The sequence below is a fragment of the Lepus europaeus genome, chromosome 5 (assembly GCF_033115175.1).
Source record: "Lepus europaeus isolate LE1 chromosome 5, mLepTim1.pri, whole genome shotgun sequence".
NCBI lineage: Eukaryota > Metazoa > Chordata > Mammalia > Lagomorpha > Leporidae > Lepus > Lepus europaeus.
Genome location: NC_084831.1, coordinates 53,527,056 through 53,543,813, shown reverse-complemented (window position 1 = coordinate 53,543,813; position 16,758 = coordinate 53,527,056). Strand labels below are relative to the sequence as shown.

General features: G+C 38.3%; 1 protein-coding gene across 9 annotated transcripts in view; it reads right to left on the bottom strand.

Annotated features, from left to right (window-relative positions):
* PATJ (PATJ crumbs cell polarity complex component) overlaps window positions 1–16,758 on the bottom strand; it is a 445,385-nt gene that overhangs the window by 370,594 nt on the left and 58,033 nt on the right. For all 9 annotated transcript variants that reach the window (XM_062191443.1, XM_062191441.1, XM_062191445.1 and 6 more), the window contains exons 10-14: window positions 16,033–16,124; window positions 14,441–14,582; window positions 8,409–8,555; window positions 5,528–5,604; window positions 3,141–3,197 (exon numbers count right to left, since the gene is read on the bottom strand). In XM_062191443.1, coding sequence (XP_062047427.1) covers window positions 3,141–3,197; window positions 5,528–5,604; window positions 8,409–8,555; window positions 14,441–14,582; window positions 16,033–16,124 — 515 coding nt within the window. The remainder of the gene's footprint in view (window positions 1–3,140; window positions 3,198–5,527; window positions 5,605–8,408; window positions 8,556–14,440; window positions 14,583–16,032; window positions 16,125–16,758) is intronic.

The following is a 16,758-nucleotide window of genomic DNA, read 5'->3' as shown; positions in this document are numbered from 1 at the left end:
ATGGGCTCTTTGCCAGATCCGAATGCCTTAAGGGCTGATTCTGAGGCCAGAGTACTGTTTAGGACATCTGCCATTCTATAAGTCTGCTGTGTATCCTGCTTCCCATGTTGGATCGTTCTCTCCTTTTTAATTCTATCAGTTAGTATTAGCAGACACTAGTCTTGTTTATGTGATCCCTTTGACTCTTTTTCTTTTTTTTTTTTCTTCTTTTGACAGGCAGAGTGGACAGTGAGAGAGAGAGACAGAGAGAAATGTCTTCCTTTGCCGTTGGTTCACCCTCCAATGGCCGCCGCGGTAGCGCGCTGCGGCCGGCGCACCGCGCTGATCCGATGGCAGGAGCCAGGTGCTTCTCCTGGTCTCCCATGGGGTGCAGGGCCCAACCACTTGGGCCATCCTCCACTGCACTCCCTGGCCACAGCAAAGAGCTGGCCTGGAAGAGAGGCAACCGGGACAGAATCCGGTGCCCCGACCGGGACTAGAACCCGGTGTGCCGGCGCTGCAAGGCGGAGGATTAGCCTAGTGAGCCGCGGCGCTGGCCGATCCCTTTGACTCTTAATCCTATCATTATGATCAACTGTGAGATGAAACTGATCACTTTGACTAGTGAGATGGCATTGGTACATGCTACCTTGGTGGGATTGAATTGAAATCCCCTGGCACGTTTCTAACTCTACCATTTGGGGCAAATCCGATTGAGCATGTCCCAAACTGTACATCTCCTCCTTCTCTTATTCTCACTCTTATATTTATCAGGGATCACTTTTTACTTAAATTTAAACACCTAAGAATGATTATGTGTTAATTAAAGGGTGATTACTGACTCCATAAACAAGAGTGTCAATTGTTAATTCAACAACAGGAGTCACTGCGCACTTACCCCTCATGTAGGATCTCTGTCCTTAATGTGTTGTACAATATGAATTAATGTTATAATTAGTACTCAAACAGTACTTTACACTTTGTGTTTCTGTGTGGGTGCAAACTGTTGAAATCTTGCTTAATAGATACTAAATTGATCTTCTGTATATAAAGATAATTGAAAATGAATCTTGATATGAATGGAATGGGAGAGGGAGCGGGAGACTGGAGGGTTGTGGGTAGGAGGGAAGTTATGGGGGGAAAGCCACTGTAATCCAAAAGCTGTACTTTGGAAATTTATGTTTATTAAATAAAAATTTAAAAAAATTTTAAAAATGATGTTAATTACCTCTACTCCAAGAGTTCTCACCTTGTGCAGTAATAAGGAGCTAGTGTGTGTGCCTGCACACGTAGAGGTGGTTGGGATACTGGTGGGTGACCATCACAGAGACATGGCAGAGGTGTAGTTCTGCCCAGGTTCCTGACTAGTGTTTTAGCCTCCCACATTATACAGCTCTGGAATTCAGTGGATGTCCCCATGGGGGATCAGCTCTTCTCATCACCTCTGACCTCCTGAGATCAAAGCCCTACATTCCAGGACCTTATATTTTGTACTAAGTGAAACACAGCAAGTAAAAGAAATACAATGATCACACTTTGAGTACAGTCTTAAAGAATGGGGATCTCAGGGCCAGCATTATAGCACAACAGATTAAGCTGTGACCTGTGATGCTGGTATTCCCAAATGGGCACTGGTTTGAGTCCCGGCTGCTCCACTTCTGATCCACCCCCTGCAAATGCGCCTAGGAAAGCAGGAGAAGATGGTCCAAGTGCTTGGATCCCTGAGCCCATGTGGGAAATGAAGCTCCTGGTTTCAGCCTGGTCCAGCCCTGCTGTTCCAGTCATTTGGGGAGTGAACCAGCAGATGGAATCTCTCTCTGTTTCTCTCCCTCTCTAGTAACTCTGCCTTTCAAATTAATTAAAAAAAATTTATGGCCGGCGCCGTGGCTTAACAGGCTAATCCTCCGCCTTGCAGCGCCGGCACACCGGGATCTAGTCCCGGTCAGGGCACCAATCCTGTCCCGGTTGCCCCTCTTCCAGGCCAGCTCTCTGCTGTGGCCAGGGAGTGCAGTGGAGGATGGCCCAAGTGCTTGGGCCCTGCACCCACATGGGAGACCAGGAGAAGCACCTGGCTCCTGCCATCGGAACAGTGCAGTGCGCCGGCCGTAGCGCGCCAGCCACGGCGGCCATTGGAGGGTGAACCAACGGCAAAAGGAAGACCTTTCTCTCTGTCTCCCTCTACTGTCCACTCTGCCTGTCAAAAATAAAAAATTTAAAAAAAAATTTATAAAGAATGGGATTCTCTATTAAGGAAGACATTTTCCATCACTCTTACTCCCTAGCTCCTCACCATTAGTCTTGCTAACTTTATTGCCTTTCCTGACCCACCTCCAGGTAAATTTGGACTTGGCAATTCTGGTGTAAAGGATTTCAATTGAGCAGACTTTCAGAACCACCTTATAGAAACCTAGCAGTAGCTTCAGCTGTCCATTTATTCACTTGTTAATCAAATATTTATTAATATCTACTCTGTGCCAGATCCTCTACTGAGTGCTAGAATTCCAGAAGAGAACAAAGCAAGGGGGAAGGAAAAAAAAAAAAAACTCTGCCCTATAGAACTTATGTTTTAGTGAGTGGAGATCAAAAATAAGTAAGTTAGAGGCCAGTGCTGTGGCATAGTGGGTAAGGCTGCCATCTGCAGTGCCGGCATCCCATATGGGCACCGGTTCAAGTCCCAGCTGCTCCACTTCTGATCCAGCTCTCTGCTACAGTCTGGGAAAGCAGTAGAAGATGGCCCAAATCCTTGGGCCCCTGCACCCATGTGGGAGACCCAGAAGAGGCTCCTGGCTCCTGGCCGTTGTGGCCAACTGGGGAATGAACCAGTGGATGGAAGACCTCTCCCTGCCTCTCCTTCTCTCTGTGTGTAACTCTGACTTTCAAATAAATAAATAAATCTTTAAAAAAGAAAAAAGAAGGTAACATGGGTCTTCTACATAATATGATCACACCTGCATTACAGAAGATTTAAAATACACCTTAATTAACATCCTTTATAACCGTGAGAAGCCTCACATTTCCAGACAACATGTGAGACTAAGTTCTAGAAACTTATGAACAAACATTAATTTAGTTTCTTCAAGAAGAATTTATAACTTTATATAAAGTTCTTCAAGCAATAAAGTTCTTTAAACATTAAAAAAATTTTTAAAAACAATACTTACCTTGGAATACTTTTGTAACTCAGCATCATCTGCAATCTGTGTATTCAATGTCACAACCTAAAGTAAAAAAATTATTACCAATATTTGTAAAAGCATAATTTTATTTCTTCCTAGGTTTTCTGAACATATCTGCCAAACCAATAACTCCATCTGACCTACATTCTAATCTCTTTCCTAAATTTCTGAAACCCTAAGTATAACACATAGTGGAAAATTTCAGACAGTATTGGCTTTCTCTTGTTCTCCATATAAATATTTTCTCCTAAATTATTAAAAAGTTGAACAGAACGTGATGGGTAAATACATCTGTATGCTATTTTTAAAAATCCATGACCCCCCAAATTTTAATACAATCCTTCATTATATTGAATCTAAAAAAATATTACTTTTTTGACAAAGCCAATGGTATGGCCATTTTTACTTTCAATTCAGTCCTTAAAATGAAATTTGCAAGGTCAATAAAATCAGATGACTTTGGGAAAACTGAAACATTTGACTTTTCACAGCAAGTTCAATCATTTCCCCAGGAGAAGCAGATGGCAAAGTCACAAACAGAAAGACCTCATCCAGGGGCCAGAAATGTGGCAAAGCGGGTAATGCTGCAGCCCTGTGACACTTACATCCCATGTCCAGGCTTCTCCACTTCTAATCTAGCTCCCTGCTAATGGCTTGGGAAAAATAGTGGAAGAAAGCCCAAGTGTTTGGGTTCCTGCCACCCACATGGGAGACCTGGATGAAGCTCCTGGCTTTGGACTAGTCCAGCACTGGCCATTGTGACCATCTGGGAAGTGAACCATCAGATGGAAGATCTCTCCCTCTCTGTCTTTCCCACTCTATAACTTTGATTTTTAAATATAAATAAATAATAAATGGAAGGAAGCTGGGGGAGACCTTGTCCCTGATAGGAAACTCATGGGATAGTTGGAGTTTTAATACTGGTCTAAAGCCACTGTTGCAAGCTTCAATGGTAGATACCCACAGACGTGAATTCCTTGCAAGCAGAAAGTACTTTACTGATGATTTGCATCTGTGAGTTGTAAATAAATATGCGGCATCTGTAGGCAGGAGTTAAGTTAAACAACAATCCAACTAAAGATTCTAAAATTACTACATTTCAGAGTAGTAGAACTCGGAAGAAATCGAAGCGAGAAACATTGGAGTTCTCTCTCTCTCTCACTCCCCCTCTCTTTTCTCTTTCTCCCTTCCTTCCATCCATCCACTTTGCCTGGATTCTTCTTTCTGCCCCTCATTCCTGAGAACAACTACAAATTTTAATGAGTAAGCTATTACTTTAAATTTCCAAATTCAAATTCTATCTCCTCTTTCTGGCCCCTCTGCTGTGGCCTTACCACACAGCAAATCAAGTTGGAAAAGGCGGTTATAGGGAATATAAGATTTTAACAGAAAAGAGCCCATCACAAAACTGGCTATTTGTAAATACCAGTATACCAAATTACTTTGAATTTCAAAGTAAGGATAGAATAAAAGGTCATTTGCTAGGTGACAGCCTAATGATAGTATCTGAAATTTATGAAGCAGAGAAGATGCACTACCTGAGAACTGATATGCAAGCACAAAATTAGCAAGAAGACGAAGTATGAACTGTTCTGACTGTGGAAATTTTCTAACAGATAGTGGCTGGATATTCTAAATCAAGAAGAGAAAAAAATCCAACCAGCTATCAAATGCTAATGATAAGCATATATTAACAAAATATGAATGACAGTAGAAATTTAAAAGAATATTTTACTGCTAATGCATTGGGTGAACACTGTAGAGGCTTTTCTAAGCACAGCTTTTTGCTTTCATGTGAATTCATATGGAGAAATGTAATCAATCCCTTATTTAATGAATTTAATAAGAGGTGAAAGGAAGCCAAATGGACCACTGGAACTACAACTTACACCTAACCTAAATAACTTCCTGTTCTTCCAAATACATCTGATAACCATTCTTTCATTTTTTTCATAAAACTGTAAGATTCTTTGTGAAACACAGGACTAATGTCCACAGCCCTTTCAGTGTACAATAAAACAAACAGATCATAAAAGCAATCATAAAAATGCCAGCAATTTTAAGCAGCTGATACAGGTTATAAATTTAAAGGCAAGCCCTCATTCTCCTAACATTTTTTGGCTTATCATTGACTTAAATTGTTTCAACATAAACTGAGTGCCTGCTAATTGTAACTGAACTTTGTGTCCCAGTCTTAATTGTCCTTATAACTTAAAATACTTTAAAAAGAAGTCAATTGATTGATGCAATAGAAAAGAAGAAATAAAGGCAGGCTGGCCATTTTTTGATGCTACCAGTTCTTTAAATTGTAGCGTTAGGAGCTTGACACAAAATGAGATGTAAGTGTTTTCTATTAAAAGATTTTAACATACCATTACTTCATAATCAGGGCCTAGGAGGTTTTCCCATCTGGATTTCAGCTTATTTTCTGGAGAGTCCGTGACTCTTTCTGGATATATATAGATTAAAAAAAAAAAAAAAAAAAAAGTTGAGGCTACTGTGAGCCAAAAACATTTAGCTGCTAATTTCTTTTATAACAACAATTTCAGTAAGTAAAGGAAAATCATTACCTGACATCTACTAGGTAAAGTGACTTATAAGATTATTGTAAAATGTGAAGACCAGTTGGGACTAAATTATGAAAGGGCTTTTTGTTGTTAAGGGATATTTTAAAGGAAAGAGGAAATAACAAACATAACTGTAATTTCAGTTACATACAGCTTACATGTATATATCCTATAGTTTACAAGTAAAACACATCTGGTTTTGCTTTATGATATGCTAGAATGTATAAGGATTTAATGTAAATATTAATCACTTCATCACTTCTCGGCCTTTTGCCTAAGATCAAGTGTAATATTAATCTCTTCAAAATAGTACCATTTTATCTATTCATTGGAAAAGTAAAAACTTATCAAGATATCTTTAATATCAAGCAGACATATCAAAACAATAAAATCACACTTTTCATATGAGTGACTATAAAGGCTTATCTGAGGGACCAGGGTTTTGGCAAAATGGATTAAGCCACTGCCTGTGATGCTGGCATCCCATAGGAGCACGAGTTTGAGTTGACTTTCTCACTGGTTTGCTGTACTTCTTATCCAGCTCCCTGCTAATGCACCTGAGAAGGCAGTGGAAGACAGCTCAAGTACTTAGACCCCTGCCTTCCATGTGGAAGACTGGATTGAAGTTCCAGGCTCCTGGTTTCAACTTGGCCAGGTCCCGACCATTGTAGTCATTTGGGAAGTAATCCAATGTGTATGGAAGATATCTCTCCCCCACCCCAACTCTGCCTTTCAAATAAACAAAATAAACCTTTAGAAAAAAGTTATCTTGTTTAATTTGACCAGAGTTGCAAGGGCTTTAGCATAAAATAAACTTTGCATTCATACCAGTCTTTTGTTGCTTCTTGGCTATTAGAATACTTGGAATTTTTATGATGTTCTTACTTGAGTGTAATACTGGCTTTGTTGAACAGATAAGATGATCTAAAGAGTTAAAACAGATTTTAAAGTGTCTTGCCTATCCTCTATATGATCTTAATCAGAATCTCAGTACATAGTTCGTAGTCTGAATAATGTCTAATAGGTAAAAGTCAAAGTATTAACACTATAACTTTAAATTACATCCATAGTAGCAGTAGGAAATAAACTTACATATTTTTTCTTTAAGTTAAAGAGAAACTCTGAATTTTCTAAGACTGGACAAACCACAAAACACTTAGCATGACTGACATAACCATCTGCCTAAAATAAAAAAAAACTTGCAATATCAGCTTTTATTCTTCAACACAGACGGCTCATTTTAGATGCACATAATGGTTAATTATATAATTCAAATCATTAACTAAAATAGTCTAACCTCAGAAATCAGAGACTAAGACTAATGAACATTAAAGAACTTAAATTATTAGATTTACAAAAGAACATTCATGAACTAACGATATTAACTGATATGCTAGATTAATTTAGGGAATAACTAACCACAGTTTTAAATTCAAACAAATTATACATTAGCACAAAGAACAAAAAAGTAGTGAAGTTGATCCAAAAAGCACAAATAACATATTTCTAGAACTCTTTCTAAATTAAGAATGTTTTTTATTTTCTCCTGATATTCCACTGAATGTCTGAGCTCAACTGAATTAAAATAGCAAAGATTAATTTTGACCCAATCAACTTGGGTCAAAAGAACTAGTTAAATTTTCAAATCATGAAAAAATTTTAAATACGAATTACTGGTTAACACCTTCTTCAAGCTATTCTTTCCTGAGAAAAAACAAAGCCAAAAACCAAAACTGCTCTGGATGATAAATAGTGTTAAGAATCCCAAGAGATTCATTTAGCCGGCTGCTCTTCTGAGAACTTTCATGCAGGAAACTCTTTCAGACTATACTCAGCATCCTTGCAGAATAGAGTTCACTATATTAATTGAGCAGCAAAGTACACGTAAAAGGACAAAGTTGCAAATCAAGTAAAAAGAAAAAGAATAATGATACAGCAGCCTAGCAATTTGATGCAAACATATAAAAATGTAAATGTTGTTTATGATGAAAAGCAAATATAGAAGCTATAAACAATGCATATAGATATGCCAGTGATAAATACAAACTAAAATAGAGTAATTAAAAATGCTAAGAAGATTATAAATAGTTATCACAGACTAATAAATATACATTCAAAATTAACATAATTTAAACAAAGATTAAACAAGAATGTGCTTGGTCTCCAACTGCTACAAGTGCTAAGGAGCTGATTTTAAGAACACCATTTTAGGGCTGGCACTGTGTCATAGGAAGGTTGGGCCTCCACCTGCAGTGCCACTATGCCATAAAGGCGCAGGTTCGAGTTCCCGGCTGCCCACTTCCAATCCAGCTACCTGCTAATGCACTTGCGAAAGCATCAGAAGATGGCCCAAGTTTTTGGGCCCCTGCACTGACATGGGAGACCTGGAAGAAACTCCTGGTCCCTGGCTTCGGCCTGGCCCAGTACCGGCCATTGTGGCCATTTGGGAGGTGAATCAGTGCATGGAAGACCAATCTCTCTCTCTCTCTCCTCCTCTATCTGTATTTCTGCCTTTCAAATAAATAAATAAATCTTTATAAAGAAAAAGAAATGAACTTTTAAAAAAAGCTATATTTTAGATTTCCAAAATGGCTCTACGATTTGTCATATTATATTAATTATAAACAGAGAAATTGGTTAACAAATGAAAAGTTAAATTACTCCCAAATGAATGTTTTGTGCCTACCCAATTTTTCTAAAGCTTGCATGTTGTCATTTTTTAGATTATCCGTTTTTTCTTCAGTTTCCTCATCTTCATCATCCAAATTAGTTTCTGTTTCCACTGCTCCAGTTAGAAAGAGAGCTGGTGTTTTTGGTGGTTCTACAACATTTCCTAAAATAAAAATTGCTAACTTGAATTAATAGTAGCTGAGAACCATATTAAGCGAACTATTTCACTCCTGCTCTCCCATTCCACACCCTCATTACAAGCTCTAAGAAAACTTACCTGAGGCCTTTAATCTAAAATGCCACATGTGATACCAATCCATGTGTTAAATAATAAACTGCTGACAGTACAGAAAATAAGGAAATAGGCAATGGGAAGAGAAAAGCAAGGTAAAGCAGATGACACAGCAGCAGCAGATACATTTTAAACATAGCCTTCAAACAGAAAAATTCACTAAGGGTCCTAGGCTCTTGACATTGTAATGGGTAGGGAGCATAACACGCAGAATAAGCTGAACGGATTGCACTGCTCTTTCCTAGGTTCCAGCAAGATACTACCATGAGCATAACAAACAAGTCCACATAGCTAACCTTCTTATTGGAAGAGAACTGGAGAGAGTTCCCTTGGGTGCAGAGGATTTTGCCGACCTTAGCTAAACTAAGTAATGCAAGTAAGATTTATCTGTAGTTTTCTATCTCGGTCATTCAAGTCACAATGTGTTTCTCACCTTATATAGAGTTAAATAAATCATCATGGGCTATTTTTTAAATAATCACATGTCATTTATGAAGTATTCTTATAAAAAGTATTTAACCATGATTCTAATGAAAACTTTAGATCTAGCTTCTAATTCACAGAAACCTAACAGAACAACAAGTTAAGGACTCCACAAAAAGAATCAAATTTAGAAAGAAGTGTTCCAGTGACCAATAAACCAATCCCTTTAAAACATCTATGTTGGTGGGGCCGGCACTGTGGCATAGCGGGTAAAGCTACCGCCTGCAGCGCCAGCATCCCATATGGGCAAAGGTTTGTATCACGGCTGCTCCACTTCCAATCCAGCTCTCTGCTGTGACTGGGAAAGCAGAAGATGGCCCAGGTCCTCAGGCCCCTGTACCCGCTAGGAGACCCGGAAGAAGCTCCTGGATCCTGGCTTCGGATCAGTGTAGCTCCAGCTGTTGCAGCCAGTTGGGGAGTGAACTGCTGGATGAAAGACCTCTCTCTCTCTGCCTCTCCTCTCTGTGTGTAACTCTTTCAAATAAATAAATAAATTTTAAAAATAAATGACTTACTTATTTAAAAAAGATCTATATTGAGGTCAGTGCTGTGGTATATCAGGTAAAGCCACCATCTACAGTGCTGGCATCCCATTTGGACACTGTTCCACTTCCAATCCAGTTCCCTGCTAATGTGCCTGGGAAAGCAGTGGAGGACAGCCCAAGTGCTTTGGCCCCAACACCTACGTGGAAGACTCAGAAGAAGCTCCTGGCTCCTAGCTTTGGCCTGGCCCAGCCCTGAATGTAGCAGCCATTTGGGGAAAGAACCAGCAGATGGAAGATCTCTCTATCTCTGTCTGTCTCTCTAACTCTGCTTTTCAAATAAATAATTTATATATATATATATATGTACATATATATATAAATCTATACCATAGGGACAGAATGAGGGATTCTTCTACATTAAGAAACTAAACAATGCTTAACAAATGCCACAAATGCAAAGCATGATTCAATTTTAGTTTGGGGAGGAATAACAAGAGAAGCTATAAAAGACATTTTGAGGAGCTGACGATGTGGCTCAGTGGGTAAAGCCGACACCTGCAGTACTGGCATCTCATATGGGCACCAATTTGAGTCCCAGCTGCTCCATTTCCAATCTGGCTCTCTGCTATGGCCTGTGAAAGCAGTAAAAGATGGCCCAAGTTCTGCACCCATGTGGGAGACCCAGAGGAAACTCCTGGATCCTGGCTCCTGGCTCCAGATCGGCACAGCGTTGAGGAATGAACCAGAATATGGAAGACCTCTCTCTTTATCTCTCTCTCCCTCTCTCTGCCTCTCCTCTCTCTGTGTAACTCTTTTTTCAAATAAAGAATTAAATCTTTAAACAAAAGGTTTTTTTGGATCAGCAATACATTGAATATACAAAAATATATAGCCCAGTGCTAGAATAAGAAATGGCAACATTTTCTGTGGCATTATTCACAATAACCAAGAGGTAGAAACAACCAAAATGTATATTTAGAATGGGTGGATAAAGAAATTGTATCATGGGCCCAGTGCTGTGGTGTAGTGGGTTAAGCCTCTGCTTGCTGCACCGGCATCCCATATGGGTGCTGGTTCGAGTCCCAGATGCTCCACTTCCAATACAGCTCCCTGCTGGTGGCCTGGGAAAGCAGTGGAAGATGGTCAAAGTGCTTAGGCCCCTGCACCCATGTAGGAGACCTGGAAGAAGCTCCTGGCTCCTAGCTTCAGATCGGCCCAGCTCTAGCCATTGTGGCCATTTGGGTAGTGAACCAGCAGATGGAAGACCTCTCTCTGTTGTCTCTCCTCCACTCTCTGTAACTTTGCCTTTCAAATAAATAAACAAATCTTAAAAAGAAATTTTCCATATACAAATAATGGAATGGTATTCAGTCTTAAAAAAGAAGTAAATCCTGTCATATGCCATAATATAGATGAACTCGGAGGACACCATGCAAAGTGAAATGCACCAGTCACAGGACAAAGACTGCATACTTCCACTTGTATGAGGAATCTAAGCAGCCAAACTCACAGACACAGGAAGTGTAATGGTGGTTCCTGGAGGCTGAGGGGAAGGGAATGCAGAGCTAGTAAATCAATGGGCACAGAATTTCAATTGTGCAAGATGAAAAAGTTCTAGAGATCTGCTTAAAACAATGTGCATATAGTTAACGAGGCTGTTGTCTACTTAAACACTTGTTGGGAAAGAAGATTTCATGTTAGTTATTTTTTACTATAATTTTTTTTGTCTGTTCTACTTAATACTATTGGTTTAATTCTGTAATTAATACACAGTTATTCTTAAGTGTTGAAACTTAACTGAAGAGTGATCCCTGTTAAATATAAGAGTGGGAATAAGAGAGGGAAGAGATGTACAATTTGGGACATGATCAAGCTGACTTGCCCCAAACAATAGAGTTAGAAACATACCAGGGGATTCCAATTCAATCCCATCAAGGAGGCATGTACCAATGCCATCTCACTAGTCCAAGTGATCAATTTCTGTTCACAATTGATCATAATGATAGGACTAAGAATCAAAGGGATCACATAAATAAGACTAGTGGCTGCAAATACCAACCGATAGAACAAAAAAGGGAGAGAACAATCCAACATGGGAAGTGAGATACACAGCAGACTCATAGAATGGCAGATGTCCTAAACAGCACTCTGTCCTCAGAATCAGCCCTTAAGGCATTCGGATCCGGCTGAAGAGCCCATGAGAGTATTTTAGGCATGGAAAGCCAAGACACTCTGGCAAAAAAAAAAAAAAAAAAAAAAAAAAAAAAAAAAAAAAAAAAAAAAAAAAACCACAAACCTAAATGAAAGATCTCCGCGAGTGAGATTCCAGTGGAAAGAACAGGTCATCAGAGAAGGTGGTACTTTTCTCTGAAGGGAGGAGAGAACTTCCACTTTGACTAAGACCTTGTCTAAATATGATAAGAGTTGGTGAACTCAAAAGGCTTCCATAGCTTTGACAACTCATGACAAGAGCCTAGGGTGATTACTGATGCCATTAACAAGAGTGTCAATTTGTTAAGTCAACAACAGGAGTCACTGTGCACTTACTTCTCATGTAGGATCTCTGTCCTTAATGTGCTGTACATTGTGATTTAATGCTATAACTAGTACTCAAATAGTATTTTTCACTTTGTGTTTCTATGTGGGTGCAAACTCTTGAAATCTTTACTTAATATATGCTAAACTGATCTTCTGTATATAGAGAATTGAAAATGAATCTTGATGTGAATGGAAGGGGAGAGGGAGCGGGAAAGGGGAGGGTTGCGGGTCGGAGGGAAGTTATCGGAGAAAAAGCCATTGTAATCCATAAGCTGTACTTTGGAAATTTATATGCATTAAATGAAAGTTTAAAAAAAAAATAGAGAGAAAAAAAAAAAAAAGTCAACCAGAAGCTACTGGCCCAGCTGGAGAAAACAGTTACCACCAAATTCACTATAAAGCCACAGTCTGATATTGAGCCACAAACAGCATACATTATGGCATGCAAATAAATATAAGCAAAGTTTACAAATAGTAGGGGCTTGGAGGGGGAAGAGACAGTAAGACTTCGAATGGCAGAGGGAGGTAACTTGCAGAGCTAGAAGCTGTTCAGTTTGTTTCAGTAAAACCAATTTCTAAATACTGACAGTATGCAAGGCATAAAAAGATGTGTGACATGGGGGCAAGAAGCAAAAAGATAACCACTGCCCTACATTTTAGTCTTCCACATAAGACAGGTGACTACCACGTAATGCGCTAAATGCTAAAACAGACTGCTTTCAAAGGGATGCTTTGGAAAGGGTACTGGGGAACCACAGAACAATCCATGGAGAAAAAGGTGGCAGTACTTATCCCAAATCAAAAACATAGGCATGAGCAGTAAAGAACTGTTAATTCGCAGACATTGGGCATGCCTACATTCATTTGCTACAGTAGACTGAAGCCAAGGGCTCTATCAGGGCTATTAGAAACCATTATATTTATATAAATATTTATGAGAACCTTTTAAGGACAATAAGGCATATGTACAATTTGCACTATTTAAGCAATTTTAAATTTCAGACATACAGTGCAGTTGACAGAGCATCTGTCTTTCAGCAGCAAAATTTCCACTATCACATAAAACATAAAAATTTCCCATTTAAATACAAATCAATAACAGTTGAATCCAAAGACTACTAGACTTATTATATCTCCAGAGCAATATTTCCAGAGGGGTAAAAAGCTTTACTTATTTTCTCAAAATTCTAACAGAAGTGTTCCTGCTCAGCAGTTATATAACAAACTCATTTTAAACTGCACCTGTGTTCCCATGATTACCAACTTCTGTTGATCTATACACTTAGAAATCGATAATCAAACATTGGCATGCATACAATTATGTATTTATTTTGTAATTTATTGTTATTTTATAACTACATTAGCGGATATTATTTTACAATGAAATGCTTTTGATATAAAAAAAAAACCCAGGTTTTATTTTCTCTCACTATACCTCAAAGTTAAGAGATAGATTTGAATAAAATATATTGTTAAAAGTAATATGAAACCCGAAGTTTGCAAAAATGTCAAAGCATTAGAAAAATGAAAGCCCTTGGAACAAAAGGCAAAGCGGTATTATTCAAACATAAGCAATAAATGAAATTTGAAAGCTTTTTCAAAAAATGATTTCATCTCCATTTAGAGAAACTCCTAGAGCTTAGTGTATGTCAGGGTTCTTGTCCTAACATTTGCACTCACACATTATTAAAAGCCAAGGAAATGCATCTTTAATGCATAAATAAGCTTACTCATTTCTCCATCACTGCCTTTCACAAAATAGGTAGGTTTTCCTGCTAAGACTCACACAGCAACTACTAAAACTTGGCTATTCATTTGGCCCAGACTCCACATTGGGAGGATGACAGAATGAATTAATTATCTCTGGGGCTGTCGCTGCAGCACAGTGGGTTAACGCCCTGGCCTGAAGCTCCAGCATCCCATATGGGAGTTGGTTTGAGACCTGGCTGCCCCACTTCCGATCCAGCTCTCTGCTATGGCCCGGGAAAGCAGAAGTTCGTCCAAATCCTTGGGCCCCTGCACCCACGTGGGAGACCTGGAAGAAGCTCCTGGCTCCTGGCTTTGAATTGGCGCAGCTCTGGCCATTGCGGCCATCTGGGGAGTGAACCATTGGATGGAAGACCTCTCTCTCTCTCTCTCGCTCTCTCTCTCTCTCTCCTCTCTCCTCTTTCTCTTCTCTCTCCTCTCTCTGTGTAACTCTTTCAAATAGATAAATAAATCTTTAAAAAAAAAAAAAAAAGAATGAATTACCTCTGTCTGAAGGGAGTTCAAGCTGATAACCAGATGAGGATGTCTTCCTTCGAGCTAGGGTTAGGTGTACCACCTGCCCTGCATTTCGTAACACTTCAACAACATCCTGGTTGTCAAAACCCTGAATATTCACCCCATTAACCTAAAATATTAAGAAGCAAGTTAAAAAACTTTAAGTTGTCTACTATTTTTAATTCTGGCATGACTGAATGAAACAATTGATTTTATCTCCCAAATAATTTATATAAGATCTTCATATTTTTAATAAGGATGCAAAACTAATAAAGAAGTTGACAAACTTGCTCACAAACTAGAAAGCAAATTCAAACTTGCATGTCTATATCACATGTTTTAACTAACAGCCTGAGAGAGATAAAGGGTTTTACTCTGGTGCTATTCAAATTCAAATTCAGAATGCTATAAAAGATGGTCAACTGCCATATAGAGCTCTCAAGATATATTAATAGAGGTCATTATTGTCAAAATTGAAGTGGTCATCCAATATTTCATCCCTCTCTCATATCATTATGCAACATTTTCCAAAAAAATTTCCCTCAATCAGGTCTTCTAGTATTCTTATGAAGGCTATGTAAGAAAGGTATTGCTAATCCAAGTCTAGCTCATTTCTACATTTTTGAAGTCCATCAGGACAACAGGATTCCTCTCTCAATCTTCTTAACACTAGCCAAATCACTATTTTAGCTTCCCTCCTAAGTATTTTCTCTAAAGCATAGATGACTGTTGCTAGTCTCCAGACAGCACAAATCACCAAAAGACATTTCTTAGGTCCATTACTGTAAAAAGGGGAGTCATGAAAGGTGTATCCTGAGATAGACAAGAAGGACATAGACTCAATCACCTCCCAACATCTGTTTCCATGTAAATAACCTTATGTGTATAGACACTAGATTTCTATATATCAACTATCTATATCTGAATGAGAGTATATAAAAATTTAATTTATACTAAATGAGGGAAGACCAATTTCATTTGAAAAGGGTATAGCATTCTAAAATACAGAAAACATCTGAACCTGGGGTGTACTAAAAATGGTTAGGAGGAAAATTACTTTCACAAAGAGATAAAAAGAGATGGTTAACAGTTTATTAATTATATGTAATAACTTTAAAGAACATGTTTGAAAAGTGTTTTCTATGAGAATGTTGGAACATATTTTATATATATTTTATAATACAATTTTATATATAATTATATAAATATATATTTTATATAAAATAATTATATAAATATATAATTATATAAAATATATTTTATATAATGTTGGAACGTTTTATATATGCACACATATTGTTACATATATATGTGTACATATACAAAATACATGTATTTAAGTAATTATATATGTGTATATGTAATTTTTCCTACTGATAAGTCTTCATTGATAATCAAAAAAATAAAATTTAGAATCACAGAAGTTCAAATTAAATGAGATTTCACTGTGAGTTACACACAAACTTAACAGTTTTAAAACCTTATGAAACTTTATTAAGCCCTCTCCTTTTCAAATACATAATAATAAAGATCAGCATTTCTTAAACTTGATTCAAACCTAAAACAGGGCAGTTACTTACAGCAACTATCTTGTCATTCACTTGAATGTGGCCATTGTGGTAGGCAGCACTGCCAGGTATTAAACTTTTCACATAGATACCTGCAGCTTCCCCTAAGGGTGCACAGATATAGGGAAAAAGGAAGAAAGCTCTAATTAGGTCCTGATTGCAAAATTTATGTCAAGAGGTTAATTAGCTAAAGAGACTGACTGAAGGCTTGATAAATACTATTTTGAACACAAGCACAAGAAAATGATGGATTATTTCAAACTGTCACCATCACAGGTGACCTGAATTTGAAATGATGTGACTGATGACTACTGTTTTGGAAAAATAATCAGTAATGGGACCTTGACGAAAGGCACTCCAATCTAAGCTGAAATTCAGGTTAGGCTGACCCTCTTTCTTGGTCTATCTCCAGTCTCACTGCTGACTTGGCATAAGCCTTCATCATTTTTCACTAGCACCGTGACAGACAAGTATCTCCTAACAGGTCTTCCTGCTTCTAATTAGTTCAGGGCTCTCGTTTGAGCCCCACAGAAAAAAGAAACATACACAAAGTTTCAAAAGAAAACTAGAATGGACTCAGCAGCATAAAATAATCTTTACACTATACATATATTATTTTTTTGACAGGCAGATTTAAACAGTGAGAGAAAGAGACAGAGAGAAAGGTCTTCCTATCCGTTGGTTCACCCCCTCAACGGCCGATCCGAAGCCAGGAGCCAGGTGCTTCCTCCTGGTCTC